The sequence below is a fragment of the Eulemur rufifrons genome, chromosome 30 (assembly GCF_041146395.1).
Source record: "Eulemur rufifrons isolate Redbay chromosome 30, OSU_ERuf_1, whole genome shotgun sequence".
Taxonomy (NCBI): domain Eukaryota; kingdom Metazoa; phylum Chordata; class Mammalia; order Primates; family Lemuridae; genus Eulemur; species Eulemur rufifrons.
This window is the reverse complement of record NC_091012.1, coordinates 36,642,373-36,663,561: the sequence shown is the minus strand read 5'-3', so window position 1 is coordinate 36,663,561 and position 21,189 is coordinate 36,642,373. Positions and strand designations below refer to the sequence as shown.

The 21,189-nt window shown below is 39.6% G+C and overlaps 1 protein-coding gene and 1 pseudogene across 1 annotated transcript in view; one reads left to right on the top strand and one right to left on the bottom strand.

The window, feature by feature from the left end:
* The window catches only part of ARHGEF6 (Rac/Cdc42 guanine nucleotide exchange factor 6), an 82,130-nt gene that overhangs the window by 30,408 nt on the left and 30,533 nt on the right, over positions 1 to 21,189 (bottom strand). The window contains exons 4-6 of the mRNA XM_069462804.1: positions 16,582 to 16,676; positions 13,436 to 13,531; positions 12,888 to 13,010 (exon numbers count right to left, since the gene is read on the bottom strand). Of these exons, the coding sequence (XP_069318905.1) occupies positions 12,888 to 13,010; positions 13,436 to 13,531; positions 16,582 to 16,676 (314 nt within the window). The remainder of the gene's footprint in view (positions 1 to 12,887; positions 13,011 to 13,435; positions 13,532 to 16,581; positions 16,677 to 21,189) is intronic.
* Positions 5,588 to 6,545, top strand: LOC138378343 (chorion-specific transcription factor GCMa pseudogene; annotated as a pseudogene).

Sequence of the window (21,189 nt, the reverse complement as noted above, 5' to 3'; positions counted from 1 at the left end):
AAAAACTATGGACATTATAATAACACTACAAAGCTTAACTATCTCATATAACAGTGTTTCTGTGGGATCTTTGTATAGATTTCTAATTTGAATGTTCATGACTCTACCTAGCAGAGGGAATCACTGTGGCCCAAATGGGGAAGCCCCGGCTTCTGGCCACTGGAAAATCCCAGGGATGCTGCTCACACTGGGTTGGGTGGATCCCTGTTTTCCTTTTTACATTTATCCAATTCCAGAGATATGACTGCTCCTTTTTTTTTTTTTTTTTTTTTTTTTTTAATGAGACAAAGTCTTGCTCTGTTGTCCAGGCTGGAGTGCAGTGGCATCATGCCATCATCATAGCTCACTGCAGCCTCCAATTCCTGGGCTCAAGTGATTCTCCTGCCTTGGCCTCCTAAAGTGCTGGGAGTACAGGCGTGAGCCACTACACCCAGCCTGTCTGCTCTTTTTTTATCCTCTGCCACCTCTGTTTGTGATCAGTCTCACTTGCTCCTTTCCCTGGTTCCTCAAAGACAGAAACAGAACAGAACCGAGGCTCAGAATTTTTCCTATGCTCCTTGTCCCTGAAGCAAGTCTTCAACTCTCTGGGGATCTCTCAAAGTCTTCGTTGCTGGCAACAATGGTAAACAGAGAGTAAGGAGAACTAACAAGAGGAAAAGGACACAGTACTGCTTGGGGTTGTCACCACAACAGCAACGGAAGTGAGGTCCAGATTGGTCTTCGCACCAACTCCTCCTCTCCCTGCTCTCTGTGCTGACCCTCTCCCTTGTGAAAAGGATGGATGAGACACCAAAGCAAGCATGGGAGAGAAGTGGGTATTTTTGTAAGGGACAGGTTATTCCCAGGAAGAAACAGGAGCTGCCACAGTAAGCCGGCAGGGGAGAGACAGGGGAAATCCCAAAAGACCTCACCCAGGGGATAGCAAGAGACTGCGGCAGCCATTCAAATATATGCAAATATGGGGACACATCAAGGTTGGGGTCTGATTACATATCCAAATTCAGGCAATATATTATAGCATTTTTAACAAGGGACTTGCAGGTGGGCATACAATTTTAAGGCTAGATGCGGTTTCGTGGCCAATTGTTTTGAGTATTTCTGGTGTGGTGTTGCCACCTCCAGGCTGAAAAGAAGAAGTTCACCTGAACGTCACAACTCCAGCAGGGAACGAACGAATACCCACCAATGTCCCTATTTCAGCTGAAACCTTCATGTAAAACAAAATTTTAACCTGAATTTTCTGTGAATTTCATTCACCTGTGCTTTTCTTTTAATATGGCAGTGTAAATTACTACAAGATGCATGTATAATAAGTGAGATTATATTAGAAGCACATCTGAGGAAAACCTCAAGTATTTTAATTTTTATCCCTTACATGTAAATAAACCAGTAAGGTAAAAATTTAGTTCTATGAGGAGTCCAGTGAGTCTTCCATCATTTCAAGGGATATTATAAAATTCTCAGAAAAATACCACCAACTAAAATCAAGCAAACAAGGTATTATAATTCCCCTAAAAGTTGAGAATCTTTAAATCAACTGTGTAACAAACTTTAAATCATAATGTTGTACTTAATTTTATTTATAAAATAAAATTCCTAACGTAGGTCAATGCAGTCAGTAACATTTTAACACATAGAGTTACAATGGAAATTCTGTAAACATCACAGAAAGTCTGCCATTTGAGGTAAACCATGTCTTTCTGGTATTCATCCAGAATTGTTGTTCTCACATCAAAAGGTAAAGAACATGTGCTCATATAAATAGTGAGCTAATATGAGGGGGATTTCATTTTATTAGTATTAAGGAATTTACCCTTATATACACAGGATGTTTATGTATCTATCAAAGGAAAAATGTCTGTGAACCATTTTTTCTTTATTGCAGATATGGAGTAAAGTATGAAAACATTCCTGGAAATGATAAAAACAGATGTAGGACTTTGGTTCCCTCTAGTGAATGAGGGAGGAGAAGGAAATGTTGGAGCGTATACACAGGACTTACATCTACAATTTGTTTTTTAAGCTGAACGGTGGCTACGTGGGTGTATGTTATATTAACTCTGTTCTTTGTATGCTTAAAATATTTCATAGTTTTTTTTTTTCTAAAAAGCAACTAGTAGCTGGGAGGTAGAAGATGAATAAAGTAGACGTGGGGCAAGGCTACAAGTACCTACCTCATGCTCTATGCTGGAGATTTTGTATGCATTATTTCATTTAGTCCTCACAGCAACCCTGCAAAGTAGGTGGCTTCATCCTCATTTTACAAGTGAGGAAAATAAGGCTTAAAAATTAAGTAAATTACCTTGGGTAACACAGCTTCTAAGTGGTGGAATTGTGAACTGACACAATATAAAACTGGTTTAAAAAAAGTTCCGGCTCAGATAAAGTAGGGGTGCAGAAGGACTAAAAATGGAGAGTTCCACTTTCGGAATGGTGGCATGAGATGCTCATTGGATCCACTCCCCAGGGAAACAAGCACAGCTGGTGGAAACTATAAAAAACAACCATTTCAAATCTCTAGAAATTGTCCTAATGGAATAAGATAAGTGAAAGAAAATTTAATCAAGAAAATCCACTAAAACTCAGTAAGAACAGGGAGAGTTTATACCATTTGAGCCATGCCTGACCAGCTTTCTTCCGCTCTCCCTCCCTCTCAGCTCAGCTTGACAGAAGCTCCACTCCAGGCACTTGCGGCCAAGAAGAGAGGCCTCCCTCGCTCCCAGTCAAAAAATATGATTTCTCACCAGGAGAGACAAGCCACCAGCACATTTCACTCCTTTCAACTCTGTGTAAAAGAGGGTAAATTCCTGGTGAGTGTGGCTGGGAGGCCGAAAGCTTCCTTCACCCAACCCCTCATACATAGGTTGGAGGCTCTACCCCAGCACTGGCAGGTTGAAAATACTGGGGCTCAGTGGGCACGGTGGCTCACACCTGCAATCCTAGCACTCTCAGAGGCCGAGGCAGGAGGATTGCTTGAGCTCAGGAGTTCAAGACCAGCCTCAGCAAGAGCGAAACCCCGTCTCTGCTAAAAATAGAAATAAATTAGCTGGGCAACTAAAAATATATAGAAAAAATTAGCCGGGCATGGTGGTGCATGCCTGTAGTCCCAGCTACTCAGGAGGCTGAGGCAGGAGGATCGCTTGAGCCCAGGAGTTTGAGATTGCAGTGAGCTAGGCTGATGTCAGGGCACTCTAGCCCAGGTGACAGAGCGAGACTGTGTCTGAAAAACATAGAAAAAAATACTGGGGCTCAATAACCTCACCCCAGCTCTCCTGGAGGGCAGAGGTTCCATCCAGGAAGAGGCAAGCTAAGACCAAAGGCTACTACTGCTGCCCAGCCCCCAGAGGAGTGAGATTTTGCCCAGGGGGAGAGGCAGTCTATAGGAACAGAGAGCTCTAAAGCTCTCTGCAAAGAGAAAAATTCAAGCCTAAGGGCTCTTGCAAAAACAATGGAGATTTTGGTAGTAAGCAAATAAAAGGAGGCTAGTAGCTCCTCTGATTTAAGAGCAACAAGCTAAAGCATATGCTAGCTAGGTCACTGGAGAGAACCAGCTAGGAAGTGCTAAGAGTCAGAGCAAATCTCAAAGTCTGGTCTCAACAACTATCCCTACTTGAACTTAATTAGATCAGATGGTGGAGCAATTTATGCTGCAGGGAATTGTCAAAAACATTAGAACCATCAGCTGGAAATTAGTAGAGTCTAACACCTGGGTATGATACCATATGGGGCTTACCAGAGAGATCAGGGAGCTAGACAGTCAAAGGGAGTCCTGCTAAAACCACTATCATTTGAGGGTGACTGCATGCCTGACCAATGCTGTGCCCTCTGAGGAGTGACAACAGAGGTTGTACACTGTGGAGAAAACAGACTTCACTAAAACAGTCCAATCGAGTTACTAAACAAATAAGCAAACAACAAAAATAAGCTCCAGAGAGTGGGGAATGGAAACAGCATCCAGAGTTGTGAAACCTAAAATTACCTAAAATGTCTAGTTTTCAATCAAAAAAAAAATGTGACATGCAAAGAAACAAGAATGTGTGACCCGTACACTGAGAGGAAAATAAGAGACAACAGAAATTGTCTATGAGAGTGACAAAATGTCAGACTTAACAAAGACTTCAAAGTAGCCATTATAAATATGTTCAAAGAACAAAAGGAAACCATGCTTAAAGAAGTAAAGGAAGCTATGACAACAATGTCCCAACAAATACAGAACATCAGTAAAGAGATATAAATTATAAAAAAGAACCAAATGAACATTCTGAAATTAAAAAGTATAATAACTGAAACTTAAAATTTCATTAGAGGGGCTCAACAGTAGATCTGAAATGGCAGAAGGAATCAGAGATTTGGGTTGAGAGATCCAGGGATGAGGGGGTACTAGCTTTCCAACTGGTTTTGTCCTGGTTTTTCTTCTAGGTAAAGATAATCTTTATTTGGACCATAGCCTTTGGTTTTACTGAAGGCAAAGGCAGCACATGCTAAATAGTCTTCAGAGTTTTTAAAAAACAAAGGAAAATTCTCTGAGATCATCGGACTCTTGATCTAAGGAATGTCATCTGTCCAGATTATTATTATTATTATTATTTTTGAGACAGAGTCTCACTCTGTTGCCCGGGCTAGAGTGCTGTGGCGTCAGCCTAGCTCACAGCAACCTTGAACTCCTGGGCTCAAGCGATCCTCCTGCCTCAGCCTCCTGAGTAGCTGGGACTACAGGCATGCGCCACCATGCCCGGCTAATTTGTTCTATATATTTTTAGGTGCCCAGCTAATTTCTTTCTATTTTTAGTACAGACAGGGTCTCACTCTTGCTCAGGCTGGTCTCGAACTCCTGAGCTCAAACAATTCACCCGCCTTGGCCTCTCAGAGTGCTAGGATTACAGGTGTGAGCCACCGTGCCCGGCCTGTCCAGGTTATTTAGGTAATATTTTTCCTCTATGTTTTTCATCTTCCTTCACTCTTTAAAAAAAAAAAAATTCTCCATCAATTTCTCTTGCCCCAAACCTCCAATCAGGCCTCATCAACTTCATCTTGATTTTCTCCAACCATAATTCCATCAAGGAAATCTTTAAACCCAATAAAACCTCAGAAAACAGTCTCCTGGTCTAAGCTGCTTGAGTGGACTGATCCAACTATATCAAGAACCTTTGAGGCCGGGCGTGGTGGCTCACGCCTGTAATCCTAGCACTCTGGGAGGCCGAGGCGGGTGGATCATTTGAGCTCAGGAGTTCGAGACCAGCCTGAGCAAGAGTGAGACCCCGTCTGTACTAAAAATAGAAAGAAATGATCTGGACAGCTAAAAATATATATAGGAAAAAATTAGCCGGGCATGATGGTGCATGCCTGTAGTCCCAGCTACTCGGAAGGCTGAGGCAGCAGGATCGCTTGAGCCCAGGAGTTTGAGGTTACTGTGAGCTTGACGCCAGGGCACTCTAGCCCGGGGCAACAGAGTGAGACTCTGTCTCCAAAAAAAAAAAAAAACAAACCCCACACTAAAATAAATAAATAAAGAGCCTTTGAGAGCAAAATTCTCAAACACTTATGAGGGGAGTTGAATAGATGAAAACCTTGGGTGGCTTGACTTTATCATGGACCTGATGACTTTGATTCTGAAGACAAAGATATGTTAAGCTGGGATATTAATGATCTGAAACTGCCACAGAACGTCAAAAAGACTGACTGGTTTCAGGAGGGGCCAGATTCTTACGTGAAACACATCTATAGCTCAGAGGACAAGATCGAGCAGGGGCCCCTGAGCAGCTGAGCCATGCACAAGCAAAACGAACAAACACAACTTCCTCATCCTTAAGAAGTCCTGCCGGGCTGTGGTGCTGTGTGGCCTGACTGCTCTGCAGAGGAGGGGCGCAAGATCTACCTGAGACCTGCCATCTGTGACAAAGCCCAGCAAAAGTAGCAGCAGAGACACTGTCCCAACTATAATGGGCCTCTTAAGCTAATTCCTTGCTTCGGCCATGAGAGGCTCCCAGTCACCAAGTTCTGGAGGCACAACAGACGTGTTATATTTTTCCAGTCAAAGGGAGAGGATGATCATTGAAAATTAGAAACTAAATTGAAAGCCAAGGCAAGAAGAGCCATGAAGAAAGCCCACAGTGTCCTCCTCTATCTCCTTGAACCTGAAAAGAAGCCCAGAGACAAAGTCTCTTCCAGGTGAAACACAAAGTCAGGGAAGTTTACATTTGACTTGATCTTTTCAGGAAGGCATCTGATTGCCTGGTAGTTACAGTGGAGGTTTAATAGCTCACACTCCCCAGTAGAATTCACTAAATGATTGCTTACCCTTCTCCAAAAGCTATGATTTGGGGAGAACTACAGATCCGGCTGACCTGACTTCCACCTTGGACTCCACTAAGCTCTATGAATGCAAATTGTCCAATAGTAGGATACACAATAGTGGAAACCTGCTTCAGCCTTCTGCCTCTATAGTTTACTCAGATTACAATGATCTGCAAACGTGGAATAAAAACACTGCTTTGGGTAGAAATCCTCTTAATGACAGCTATCATCCCAATTATTCTTTGCTCTAATTGTATTCTGGGGCCAATAATATACAGAAATTTAATATATTTGACAACCACAGCACAAAAGGGGTGGGTAGGAACGAAGGTCTATTGGAATAAGGATATGATACCAAATAGTAACTCAAATTAACAGGAAGAAATAAAGATAAACAGAAATAGTAAATAAGAAAATTAATATAACAAACACTATTAAGTATATCCTTGCTTTCCTTCTTCTGTTTCATTGATAGACATAAAATTGTATTAAATAATATAACTGTGTACTATTGTGTTTTGACATATATATTAATAGGTATTTAACACATTGACTGCCACACTAGAAAATTTTTTTTTCCTTGAGGCCACAGTGTTTTATTACAAAAACAGAATAAAAAGTTCAAAAACAAAAGAATCCTTTCTAATTTAATGAAAAATATGTTATTTTTTATTATGTTCTGTGCATGAGTTATATGCAACTTGAAAAATAGTTCCTGCAGCTCCCAAGCTGAAGAAATGTGTGAGTTACATATGCTTCATAAAGCCCCGGGCTCAAAACTAGCATGAGTTCAATACAACTCCCATGGCAGTTAATGTGTTAATGATAAAAGGGCCAATACTCCAACAAGTCATAACAATCCTTAATGTGAATGCACCTAACAACAGAGTATCAAAATACATAAAACAAAAATTGATAGAACTGAAAAGAGATACAGATAAATCCACTATTATGGATAGAGACTTCAACATCCTTTACCAGTAACTGACAGATGCAGCAGGCAAAAAGTTAGTTAGGATACAGTCGAACTGAACAGCACCATCAATCAAGTGATCCTAATTGAGATTTATAGACTATTTCATTCAACAACAGCAAAATACACATTCTTCCCAAGCTCACATGGAACATTCACCAACATAGACCACATTATGAGCCATAAAACATAACTTAAATTTATAAGAATAGAAATCAACAAATGGTGATGGAACAACTGGATATTCACAAGCAAGGAATAAAGTTGGGCCCTTACCTCACACCATATGCAAAAGTTAACTTAAAATAAAGACCTAAATATAAAAGCTAAAATTATAAAACTTTTTTTTTTTTTTTTGAGACAGAGTCCACTCTGTTGCCCGGGCTAGAGTGCTGTGGCGTCAGCCTAGCTCACAGCAACCTCAAACTCCTGGGCTCAAGCAATCCTTCTGCCTCAGCCTCCCGAGTAGCTGGGACTACAGCCATGTGCCACCATGCCCGGCTAATTTTTCTATATATATTTTTTTAGCTGTCCATATAATTTCTTTCTATTTTTAGTAGAGACGGGGTCTCGCTCTTGCTCAGGCTGGTCTTGAACTCCTGACCTCAAGTGATCCTCCCGCCTCGGCCTCCCAGAGTGCTAGGATTACAGGCGTGAGCCACCGCGCCCAGCCTCTAAAACTTTTTATTTCAGAATATTACTGGGGTACAAACGTTTAGGTTACATATATTGCCTTTGCACAACCCGCGCCAGAGCTACAAGCATGTCCATCCCCCAGATAGTGCACACCGCACCCATTAGGTGTGGACATGGCCATCCCCTTCTCCCCCCTCCCACCTGCCCAACACCCAATGAATGTTACTTCCATATATGCACATAAGTGTTGATCAATTAGTACAAATTTGATAGAAAACTCTTAGAAAATAGAGACGCATAAATCTTCACAACCTGGATTAAGCAATAGTTTCTTAGATATGATACCAAAATCATATAAAACCTAAATGAATGAGGAGTTGCTTCTTATGGATGAGCAAGGAAAGTGGTTTCTTGAGATAGAACCTACTCCTGGTGAAGATGTGTGAGCATTGTTGAAATGACAACAAAGGATTTAGAATATTATATATTTAGTTGATAAAGCAGTGGCAAGGTTTGAAAGAATTGACTCCAATTTTGAAAGAAGTTCTACTATAAATAAAATGCTATCAACAGCATTGTATGCTACAGAGAAATCTGTCATGAAAGGAAGAGTCCATCAATGTGGCAAACTTCATTGTTTTAAGAAATTGTCATACCCACCCCAAGCTTCAGCAACCACCACCCTGATCAGTCAACAGCCATCAACATCAAGGCAAGATCCTTTACCAGTAAGAAGACTATCATTCACCAAAGGCTCATATGATCATTAGCATTTTTTAGTAATCAGGTTTTTTAAATTAAGCTATGTACATTGCTGTTTTAGACATAATGCTATTCCACATGTAATAGACTACAGCATGGTGTAAATATAACTTTTTCTTTTCTCTCTCTCTCTCTTATTTTTATAGATTTAGGGGGTATAAGTATGGTTTTGTTACATGGATATATTGCATAGTGGTGAAGTCTGAGCTTTCAGTGTACCCATCACCCATCACCCAAATAGTACACATCGTACCCAATAGGTAGTTTTTCATCCTTCACCCCCTCTTCTACCCTCTCACCTTTTGGAGTCTCCAATGTTTATTATTCCACCCTATATGTCCATAAACATAACTGGCACTGGGAAATCAAAAAGTTCATGTGACTTATTTTATTGCAATATTCACTTTATTGTGGTGGTCTAGAACTGAGCCTGCAATATCTCCAAGATATGCTTATATCTGATAAGAATATAATATCCAGGTGAGTGTGGTAGCATGTTTGTATTACATGTTTGTAATCCTAGCAATCTGGAGGTCGAGGTGGGAGGATCACTTGAGCTCAGGAGTTCGAGACCAGCCTGAGCAAGAGTGAGACCCCTTCTCTTCTAAAAATAGAAATAAATTAGCTGGGCGTGGTGGTGCACACCTGTAGTCCCAGCTGCTAGGGAGACTGAGGCAGGAGGATCGCTTGAGCCCTGGAGTTGGAGATTGCAGTGAGCTATGCTGATGCCACTGTACCCTAGCTGGGGCTACAGAGTGAGACTGTCTCAAAAAGAAAAAAAAAAGAACATATTATAATATCCAAAATATATTTTAAAAGTTGTTGCAACTCAACAATGAAAAAACAAATAACCTGATTTTTAAAATGGGCAAAGGATTTGAATAGACATATTTCCAAAGAAGATATGAAAATATCCAATAAGCTGCCAGGTGCGGTGGCTCACGCCTGTAGTCCCAGCTACTCAGGAGGCCAAGGCAGGAGGATCGCTTGAGCTCAGGAGTTCGAGACCATCTGAGCAAGAGCGAGACCCCATCTCTACTAAAAAAATAGAAAAAAATTAGCGGGACAACTAAAAATATATAGAAAAAATTAGTTGGGCATGGTGGCACATGCCTGTAGTCCCAGCTACTCAGGAGGCTGAGGCAGGAGGATCGCTTGAGCCCAGGAGTTTGAGGTTGCTGTGAGCTGGGCTGATGCCACAGCACTCTAGCCCGGGCAACAGAGTGAGACTCTGTCTCAAAAAAACAAAAAAAAAAACAAAAAAAAAAAAAAAAAAAAGAAAGAAAGAAAAAGAAAAGAAGAAAAACAAAAAGTCTGACAATTACAAATGTTGGTGAGGATATGGAGAAAAATGGAATCCTCATACACTGCTAGTAGGAAAATAAATTGGTGTAGTCACTTTGGAAAAGAGTCTGACAGTTCCTCTAAAGGTGAAACATAGAGTGACCATATGATCCAGCAATTCCACTCCCAGGTGAAATGAAAACATATGTCCATGCAAAGACTTGTACATGAATGTTCATAGCAGCACTAGTCACAGTCCATCAGCTGGTGAATGGGAGAACAATATGTGGTATCCATGAAATGGAATATTTGGCAATTTAGAAAATGATGTACCGATACATGCTAAAATGGGAGTGAACCTTGAAAAAATTATGCTAAGTGAACAAAGCCAGACACAAAAGGACATGTGTTATAGGATTCCACTTAAACGAAATGTCCGGAATAAGCAAATCCATAGAGACATGAAGTATTGTAGTGTGGTTGCCTTGGGCTAGTGAGATTGAGGGGGAAAACGGAGTGACTGCTAATGGGTAACAGTCTGTTTGGGGAGTTATGAAAATGTTCTAAAATTGATCGTGGTGCTAGTTGCTCAATTCCGCGAATATACTGAAAGTCATTTAACTGTACATCTTAAATGGGTGAATTATATGGTACGTGAATTATACCTCAATAAAGCTGTTATATAAAAAAGGAATTGGTAACATTCTATTTCTTAAGCTGGGTGATGGGTACATGGGTGCTCATTTTATTATAATTCTTTAAATTTGCATTTAGATTATTCTTTTTGTGGATAAAATAAGTATCTTAATAAAAACATTTTTTTAGAAGTCTGACAGACCTGGATTCTGGCTCAAACACTTAACAGCTATGAGTTCTTGGGCAGATTACTTAACCTAAGCCTTCCAATGTCTTATCTGTAAAGCAGAGACAGTAATAGTAGTGACTCCCTCATATGCTTTTACATCATGTGCCTGGCACATTGTCAGTGCTATTATTAGCTAACGTTAGCTACAAGCAGTACAACCACTTGCCTAAAAATCCCAGGTTCATGGTGTCTCTCTTTAAACGCTAATTTCCATATTTGTTATTTCATAAAAGTTCAAAACTTCAATTAGGGGAATAAAATTGACCTTCAAGTAGAACTTACTGAATTCAACTTTTAAAATGTCCTCACAAAACACCTCTATAAAGTCAATAAATAAAGCTCCTAACAAGCCAGGACTGGCCGGGCGTGGTGGCTCATGCCTGTAATCCTAGCACTCTGGGAGGCTGAGGCGGGTGGATAGTTTGAGTTCAGGAGTTCGAGACCAGCCTGAGCAAGAGCGAGACCCCCGTCTCTACTAAAAACAGAAATAAATTAGCTGGACAACTAAAATATATACAAAAAATTAGCCAGGCGTGGTGGCACATGCCTGTAGTCCCAGCTACTTGGGAGGCTGAGGCAGGAGGATCGCTTGAGCCCGGGAGTTTGAGGTTGCTGTGAGCTGGGCTGACGCCACGGCACTCTAGCCCGGGTAACACAGTGAGACTCTGTCTCAAAAAAAAAAAAAAAAAAAAAAAAAGGTGGTACAAATTTTGGTTCTTGTCCTGGCTCGTTTTTTTTTTTTTTTTTTTTGAGACAGAGTCTCACTGTGTTCCCCGGGCTAGAGTGAGTGCCGTGGTGTCAGCCCAGCTCACAGCAACCTCAAACTCCCGGGCTCAAGCGATCCTCCTGCCTCAGCCTCCCAAGTAGCTGGGACTACAGGCATGTGCCACCACGCCTGGCTAATTTTTCTAGTTTTAGTAGAGACGGGGCTCTTGCCCCTGCTCAGGCTGGTCTCGAACTCCTGAACTCAAACTATCCACCCACCTCGGCCTCCCAGAGTGCTAGGATTACAGGCGTGAGCCACCGCACCCGGCCTACCATTTCTGAGGGTTGGTGTCAACTAATGTTCTAGCCTGGTTCTGGGAGTTCAAATCTAGGCCAGATTGAGAAGAATATTATTTTCAGTGTTGAGCAGCCTCCAGAATCCATGCCTGTTGTGAATCTAGTCTCCAAGTTAAGTCAACAGAGTCTCTGTGTATTGTTCTTGCTATTGTCCCAGCTCGACTTCAAAGGTAAAACTGCGTCTTCAAGCCTATCATACAGTTTTCTGGTCCAGATTAATGTGTCTGTGAATGTGTCAGGGATGGGTTGCCAGAGGTTAAGGAAGGGTGGGAGAGACGTGGCCTTTATCTAAGTCCCTTACAAGGACACTTATTCTTAAAGGAGACACTATTCCATTGTTCGTCATGAATATGAAACAATTTATGTCCACGTATACATATTATCAGAGCACTTTGCTTAAAGTACCAGTCACACAGCTCACAGTAAGTGTTGGTTTCCTTCCACCTTTCCCTGCCTTTTAGCCATGTCACTGCCTGAGACTTCCTCTACCCAGGCAACGAGGGAAAGTGAAAAGAGATGAAGCTATGTAGTTTAGCTATTTGTCAGTAACTCTGATAAAACATTCATTGGGGCAGAAGAAGCCTAAACCATAGAATCTAAATAGAATTTTGCTTTCAGAAGCCCTTCCCTGACCCTTCCTTCCATCCCACTTAGTTGATAACACATTGCAAAGTCTCACTGCATCCTTTTAATTACCCTTTTGTAATACAACATGTTTAAAATAATATCTGCATTTCCTCCAAGATTCTAAGCTCCATGAGGGTGAAGACCTTCTCCTTGTTCACTACTGTATCCCCATCAGCTGGTACAGGGTCTTGCACATAACAGGTGCTCAATAAATTATTTGTTGTATTAATGGATTATCAATCCATGTAACAATGAATCAATACCTGGAATCATGAACAGTGATAATCAAAAGCTCAAGGGGAGCCCCTGGATTTCCAAATGAGGTGGTCCTAAAAAAGAATCTCATTGCAAAACAGCTTAGTTGGAGAAACGTTAATGATTTACCTGTGCTGGGTGAGCACATTTACAGCTGAAGGATGATTTGCACAGTAAGCCAGATACATAGATTTAAAATGAGGCATGAGACTCAGTAGACAGCCTCCTACTTTGTGTTGGTTTTCTGGAAACCTGTAAACAAAACAAATGAAACACAGAATGTAAAATAGGAAGCAAGAGGTAAAGGAAGATGATGCCAATTAAAGCTGGCAGCATGAAAACCTTTTGAAAGTTTTCCCAAGGTTAAAAGAGAAACTATAACTATTTTACCCATGAAATGCAGGCTCTCGACCACTGCTTTAAACTCTAGCCACCAAAAATAGCTCTAATACCTCCACCTACTAATGTAGAGCCCTGGTGGTAATACTAACAGTTCCACACTGTGAACACCACCACCTAGTGCATTGTCTCTGTATTGTTACTTTGCTCTGGGACAATGTATCAAAGTTATAACAGATGTATAAATATAAAGTGCTCTTATCGAAAACAACAAGTAAAAGAAAAACAAAACACAAAGAACCTTGCTGGCTGTCTTAACGGAAATATGCCGCACTTACTTTGAACATTCTTCCAAGGCTTGGCAGAGTGTCTGTTGAAATGTACATATTTCCTCAAAGTTTCCCAGTAAAGATGTAAACTCCACAGTACTCAGACTAAAAAAAAAGTACGTGTAGTTAACAGAACTTGAGGATGACTTTAGTTATCTATCTCTGTCTAGTTAGCTGATAGTTTGATAACATATGGCAAATATAAGGGAAGCAATTCCTATATTTTAACTTCTGCTTTTTAATTTACACCAGCTCTATGGTCTTAGGCAAATTTCTTAAGCTCCTTTCCTTTATTTTCCTCTTATATAATAAGAACACTTATCCTAAAGAAAGTGAGTGCCATAAATGACATTTAGGTATTTTATAAAGGAATGAGTAAATTAATGACAAGTGCTTAATATCTAAGTATCTAAAGAGATAAAATACCTCATAGCTGTGAATAAGCATAAAAAACTTTTGAGTACCTTCCCCTAGAGGAACTGGAAAAGTAATTGAAGGATATTATATATGCTCACATAATGCACAGGAAAAAATAGCAAAGTCAGCTTTCACCTAAACCAAAATGCTCACGAATCAACTACAGGAAATCTTTATGAGAGGAAACAGAAGGGAAGAAAATAGTACTTATTTTGTTTGTTTGTTTATTTCTGGAGTGGAGTGGCATCAAATAAAAGGCAAACTAAACAATTTTATCCAGGGCCTTGTATGAAGAATGTTCTCATCCCTACCGGACTGTAAGTGATAATAATAACAAAAGCCAACACTCATACAGCACTGAACATTTATGCAAGTATTTTACAAACAAGAACTCGTTTTAATCTTACAATAACTCTGTGAGATAGGTGCTATTGCTGGCTCCATTTTACAGGCACAGAGAAGTGAAGCAGATCACCCAAAGCCACAAAACCAGTAAATACCAAAGACAGAAATTGAACCAAAACATTCTAGCTCCAGAGTCCATGCTCTTAACCACTTCTTGGGACAAAACGTTTTGGAAGATTTGCTTAGAAGGCCAGTGTCTGCCACATGTTCTTTCTCCTTAATAATATACAATAATAATACCATTGCAATATTCCCAAGAGAATAATTTTTGCTGACTAATAAAGAAAGGGAAGACCCAAACAAACATTACCAGTAACCCCTAGAGAATAAAAAGCTCCCAGTTCCTCTGCTGAATTGCCCTCCTGAACCACAAGCTGGAAAACCCCTATTCTGGGTGTCAAAAGCGAAACCTTTAGCCAGCCAGCTTCCCTGCCTGTTGCTCTCTCAGAGCAGCAAGAACCTGAGTTGGGGCTTATTTGGCCCCTTCAGGATCAGTCAATAATCAGTCTGGTTTGCTCAAATCACTTTGGGGCCAAAAAGATAGTCAGAACGAATGGAAACTTACTATTAATATAATTGCATTCTGAACTTGTTTAGGAACTGTGCAGGTCTGACTCAGGTCTCTCACCTCCTCCGCCCTGGCTCTTTTCTTTTTCCTCTTAACTACTTTTTTTTTTTTTTTTTTTTTTTTGAGAAAGACTCTCACTCTGTTGTCCAGGCTGTAGTGCTGTGGCACGATCATCGCTCACTGCGGCTTCCAACTCCTGGGCTCAAGCAATCCTCCTGCCTCAGCCTCCCAAGTAGCTGAGACTACAGGTGGGCACCACCAAGCTCAGCTAATTTATCTATATTTTGTTGAGTTACTGGTCTCATTATGTTGCCCAGGCTGGTCTCGAACTCCTGGCCTCAAGCGATCCTCCTGCCTTGGCCTCTCAAAGTGCTGGGATTACAGGCATGAGCCACTGCACCTGGCCCCTCTTACTATTTCTTGATTGCTAATCTGCCCCGCTTTCATTTGAAATTTTACCATCTCCCTTCCGAGGCTTACCACTTTAGTTTCCCTCTCCTCCTCTGTCTGTCACCACCAGAAAACAAAAGGCACATTTCACTCGGTGGCAGGAGATACAGTAGACCCAACCTGGCCACTTACTGGCTGTGTAATGGGCAAGACAGTGAACTCTGGATTTCAGTTTCTTCGCTATTCAGTAAGGATAGTCATTTTCCCAGGGCACTAGACCCAATGCTTTACTGAGGTTCCATTCAGGTCTAAGAACTATGATTCACAGAACACTTCATATTTCACTTAATAACAACAAAAACACTTTGTTGTTGATCATGTTCAAACTCTTACAACACAGGAATACAAAATCCTTTCATACTGAAGTAAGATTCCCACAGTGCCAAGAGAATAACCAAGTGGAAAAATTAGCAAGACATTATATCTAAACAAGCATAATTTGGAAAAACCAAAAAAGAATAGTGAAATATATTAAACTTATTAAAGCCTGAAGTTGACGGTTTAGGCAACTGTCCAGCAGAAGTAAACTCTTACTGAGGTAAAAGGAGAGGCTTTGGTTTTCCATTATACAGGCTGGCTGCTAAATTTTCTATTTGACTTATAGATCATTATCTCTAGTGAAATTTAATCACTTAAAATAAAAACAAATAAATGCAGCTAGCCAGTATTTGTTAAAGATGTTATGCCTATAAGCATAATAAAATGAATGGTCAATATTTTTCTTTCATGAAAACTAAAGTTTTCAATTCAGGCCTTAGGAAATCATTTCAGATTTCTAAGACCAGAATGGGGTCTGAACATTTTGTTTTAAAAAATACTTTAACATCTGTTTATCATTCACATTTGCTTGGGAGAAATACTGGCTTGAATTGTTCTTATGAGTACTCAAAAAATGCCACACTCTTTCCACTCTCAGAGCATCGGAAAGAGGTTCTGCCCTGGCAAGCAAAGGTCAGAGTGAGCACAAGAATTTCCAGTCTATGTGCTTTTGGAATAAAATCACTAGAGAGTCCTTTTTTTTTTCCTGTAAGGTAAAACCAGACACATCACTTTCAAAATGCACAAAATAAAAATTATAACAGGCAGAAACGCAGGTCTGCTCATTCCTTTTACAGGAAGAAGAGAAAAAATCCAAGCTCTCCAAAAGCAACATCTTGCATACTTTCTGCTGCCCTGACCATGTTCTTGGCAACCTATGATCTGTGGAAATTCTTCTAAAGGGCAAAATCAATTATTCAGTGACATAAAAGTAATGACTCCATATGCCGACATTATTTTGCTTTATTTAGCTAGGGGTTTAAAATAAAAATCTTACTTGTTATTGGACTGCAGCGGTCTTAAGTAAGTAACAAGAAGAGACTGAAGTTCTTTAGCATACTCTTTTTCGGTGTCCAAGATGTTCTGTAACACCTATGAAGAAACAAAGGTCAACATACTATAATTGTCAAGACAGCCCAAGGTAAAATATGGCTTTAGATATTTTAACCAAATTACTAGGGGGGAAAAGGTCCTGTTTACTCAGGTTAGCACTGTAAGTAAAGAGCACAAAATCTGAATGAACTTTCTTTCCATTTAGCGAACTACTTTAATAATTGCATGACAACTGGTTATATTGCATAACTCACAAGATCACAATTTTTCAGAGTTACCCACAACTGGAGGGGCCTTGACATTTGCACAGTACTCTTTAAAATGCTTTCATGTGCTTTAAATCACTTTACCCTTAGGAAAGCTCTCGGCTAATTAACAAAGGATCATTATTCCCGTTTTATGGATGAGAAAATTGTGGTCAGCTACCTTAAGGCATAGAAATTCCATGTTGGGATAGTTTAAGGATAACTGTGATGTCAAATATCACAAAAGATTTTTATGTTTCTGGTAAGACCTTTAGGGAACAAAATCTGAGGATACAGTGAATTTTTAAGCAGAGTTAAAACTAGTCTTTTAATAAAGGCAAAATGTGCTACTATGAACAATTCAAAGAGAAAAGGAGGCTGAAATGAGAGAAATTTAACAAGGGAAATAATACCAATCATTATTATAAATAACAATTAAAATCCCAAAGGCAAAACAACCAATATATGGGTCCATAATTTCTCTCCCCCTGCCAGTCACACCCCATTTCCCAGCCTCTTCTGGAGGCAAGTATAACCTTCATTTCAAGCTCTTAGAGATAACTAAGTTAACATTTTGGTATATTTTATTTCATATCTTCTGATTCATTCTGCAAAATTTACTGAGTGCCTGCTCTGTGCCAAATGGTGTGCTGCCCACAGGGAGTTCCCACTCTATGTGCAGTGGGCAACATTAAACAGAGGATTACAAGACAGAGTAAAACATCCTTAGCTAAGAGAAATGCACTAGCTTACCGATATGTGCCAGACACATATACTCACAAGACAATGCATGATGATTTGCTTTTGGAAGGTGGAGTAGTCAAAGCAAGTGGAGACCCAGGTAACTGTGGGCTTTCTGGGAAACAACTGGACTGGAGGATGGTGGTCCTGATTTTGCTACTGACTGAGAGGTTGCTTCAGTTTTAAGGCTTCACTCACCTCAACTCAGATTATGACATTTCACATACCTCAGGGACCATTGTGAAGAGGTGGTGAGACACTATACAGGCAGGTGCTGGGTGAGTGGGAAACAGTCCCACTAATTTAAGGGGTTAAGAAAAGGATTTTCAATGACAGCAATATTGACATTTCAGACCAGATAATTTTTTGCTGTAATGGAATACCCTGTGAATTGTGTGAATTGTAGCATATTTATCAGCATCCCTGGCCTCTACCCACTAGGTGCCAGTTACATCTCACCCCCACCCTTGTTATGAGGACCAAATATGTGTCCAAATGTTGTCAAATGTCACCTGAAGGGCAATATTACTCTCAGTTGAGAATCACAGGCATAGAAGGCCATAGGCAAAAGCTGGGGGTTAAGTTGTAGCCCCTACTCCCAGCCACTCGTGTCTACTCTCAGTTCCCCTATTCCTCAGAAACTACCCTCTCAAAGCACAAATGCAGGGGTCTGGAGGTACTGATGTTCTCTGAAATTAATCTAGTGATAGAATCAAAATGTTACCCCCAATAGAAAGTCCAAGCACAACAAAGGAAATTAGAAACTACTTTGAGATAAATGAAAATGAAAACACATTACAAAAACTCATGGGGTGCAGTGCTTAAAGAAAAATATATAGTTGGAATGCTGATATTAAAAAAGAAGAAAGAGGACTTCCAGTTTCCAATCTACATGTAGGGGCTTAAAAGTTGCTACTCCATTCCAACAAGAAGTAAACAGTTAAACACACTGAAACAAACAAACAAGACATTTTTTCCTTAGATCCATTAGAGAATTGAGGTCATAGGGAAAACTGCTGCTCCAAAAATTGGTGAGACAGACAGGCAGATACAGAGAATCACAACTTACCAGAGCAGAGACCCACAAGCAGAAACCTCCACGGGAACTAGTAGCAAGGTAGAGAAACCTAAACTGCAGTTGACAAATTGTTGAGGGCTCAGTGTGGACAAATTTGAGAGTTGGGAGCTCCAGGGGGTCCAATATTATTATAGGAGAGCATGCCCACACTTTGAGTTTTACCTCCAGTAGCTCTACCAGGTTCTCCTGGTGAAGGTTAGAGGAAAATACCTTCTCATGCTTCAGGCAGGCGAAGGGGAAAAGTAGCCATTTTGAAATGCACCAGAGCATTCTGTTCTTCCTAATAAGGCCTACCCTCAGGAAAAACTATTTTACCAGGGCATAACCTATTGGAGTTTTATCAGAGCATAACTAACATGGAGGAAGGGAAATATCCACCTCCAGCCAGCTCTAGCCTTCACGTCGGGGAAGGGAGGTACCCAACTCCAGCCCTCTCTAGCCATCCTGTCCCACCTAAGAAGGACTGAGTAGCACTAGTGAAGTTCACAGTCCAGGGACACAGGATAACTAAAAAATGGAGACCTAGTCAAGGGAATGTAGACTGCTTCGTCTTCCTTCACACCTTACCACCCCATTACTAAAGGCCTAATTTACCATAGTTCTTTTTACTCAGTACATCATGTCAGGCTTCCAACAAAAAATTCCAAGGCATATTAAAAGGCAAATAAACACAGTTTGAAGAGATAGAACAAGCATCAGAACTAAAGTCAGATATCACAGGAATGTTGAAATTATCAGACCAGGATTTTAAAATAACTATGATTAATATGCTAAGGACTTTAACAGAAAAACTAGACAACATGCAAGAAGAGACAAATTGTAAACAGAGAGACCGAAATTCTAAGGAAGACTCAAAAATAAATGCTACCCCCACAATAGGCTGAAATAAGAATTAAAAAATAAATAAATAAATAAAACAAAAAAAGAAATGCTAGAGATCAAAAACACTGTAACAGAAATGAAGAATGCCTGTGATGGACTCAATAGGAGACTGAATATGGCTGAGGAAAGAGTCTCTGAGCTTAAGGATATGTCAATAGAAACTGATAAAACCAAAAAGCAAACAGAAAAAAAGACTGGGGAAAAGAACCAAAACAGAATGTCTAAGAACTGTGGGACAGCTAGAAAAGGTATAATGTACATGTAATAGCAATATCACAAGGAGAGGAAAGAGAAAAAAGAATAAAATAAATATTTAAAACAATAATGGCTAAGAATCCCCCTCAAAATTAATGTCAGATACCAAACCACAGATCCAGGAATCTCAGAGAATAACAAGCAGGATAAATGGCAAAAAAAGAAAAAAAATCAAGGTGTTTCATATTCCAAGTCCAGAAAATCAAAGAAAAAATTATTGAAAGAAGCCAGAGGTAACAAATAGCTTACCTATACAGGAGCTCAGATAAGAATTATATCTGACTTGTTCTCAGAAACCATGCAAGCAAGAAGAGAGTGGAATGAAATATTTAAAGTGTTGAGAGAAAAACCCACTAACCTTCAATTCTGTTTCTTGTGAAATTTATTCTTCAAAAATGAAGGCGATATAAAGACTTTCTTAAACAAACAAAACCTGAGGAAAATTGTCACCAGTAGACCTGCTTTGCAAGAAATGTTAAAAGAAATTCTCCAGAGAGAAGGAAAATGATATAGGTTAGAACTTGGATCTCCATAAAGAAGGAGAGAATATTAGATAAGAAATAAGTGAAGTTAAAATAAAAACTTTTATTTTTTATTCTTAATTAACTTAACAGATAATAGTTTATTCAAAATAATAATGGCCACAATGTATTTGATTATGTGTGTGTGTATATATACTTATGTGTGTTCATGTGTAAGTGAAATAAATGACAGAAATGATACAAGGGATGGGAGGGAGTAACTAGGAATATTATGTGATTATAAGGTATTGACACTACTTGTGAATATAGTGTATACCTATGTATAGTGTTATTTAAAAGTGAACTTGGACTAGTTGTAAATGTATATTGCAAACTCTAGGGCAACCACTAAAAACAGAAAAAAAAAGAAAAGGAATATAATGATACGTTAAGAAAAGAGAGAAAATGGAATCATATGAAATGCTCATTTGAAACAACAAAAAGCAGAAAAATATAGAAGATAAAAATAGAACAAAGAATAAGAGCAACAAATAGAAAACTAACAAATATGATAGGTATTAATCCAACTATATCAGCAATCACTTTAAATTATTTAAATGTCAATGGGCTAAATATACAAATTAAAAGACAAAGATTTTCAGAGTGGATCAAAAAAATAAAACCCAACCATTTGTGGCTTACAAAAAATATATTTTAAATATAAAGACACTTATAGTTTAAAAGTAAAGAGATGGAGAAAGAGATACCATACTGACACTAATCAAAAGAAATCTGGAGTGGCTATATTAATTTCAGACAGAGCAAACTTTAGAGTATGCAAAATTATCAGAAATAAAGGGGGTTATCACATAATAATAAAGAGGTCAATT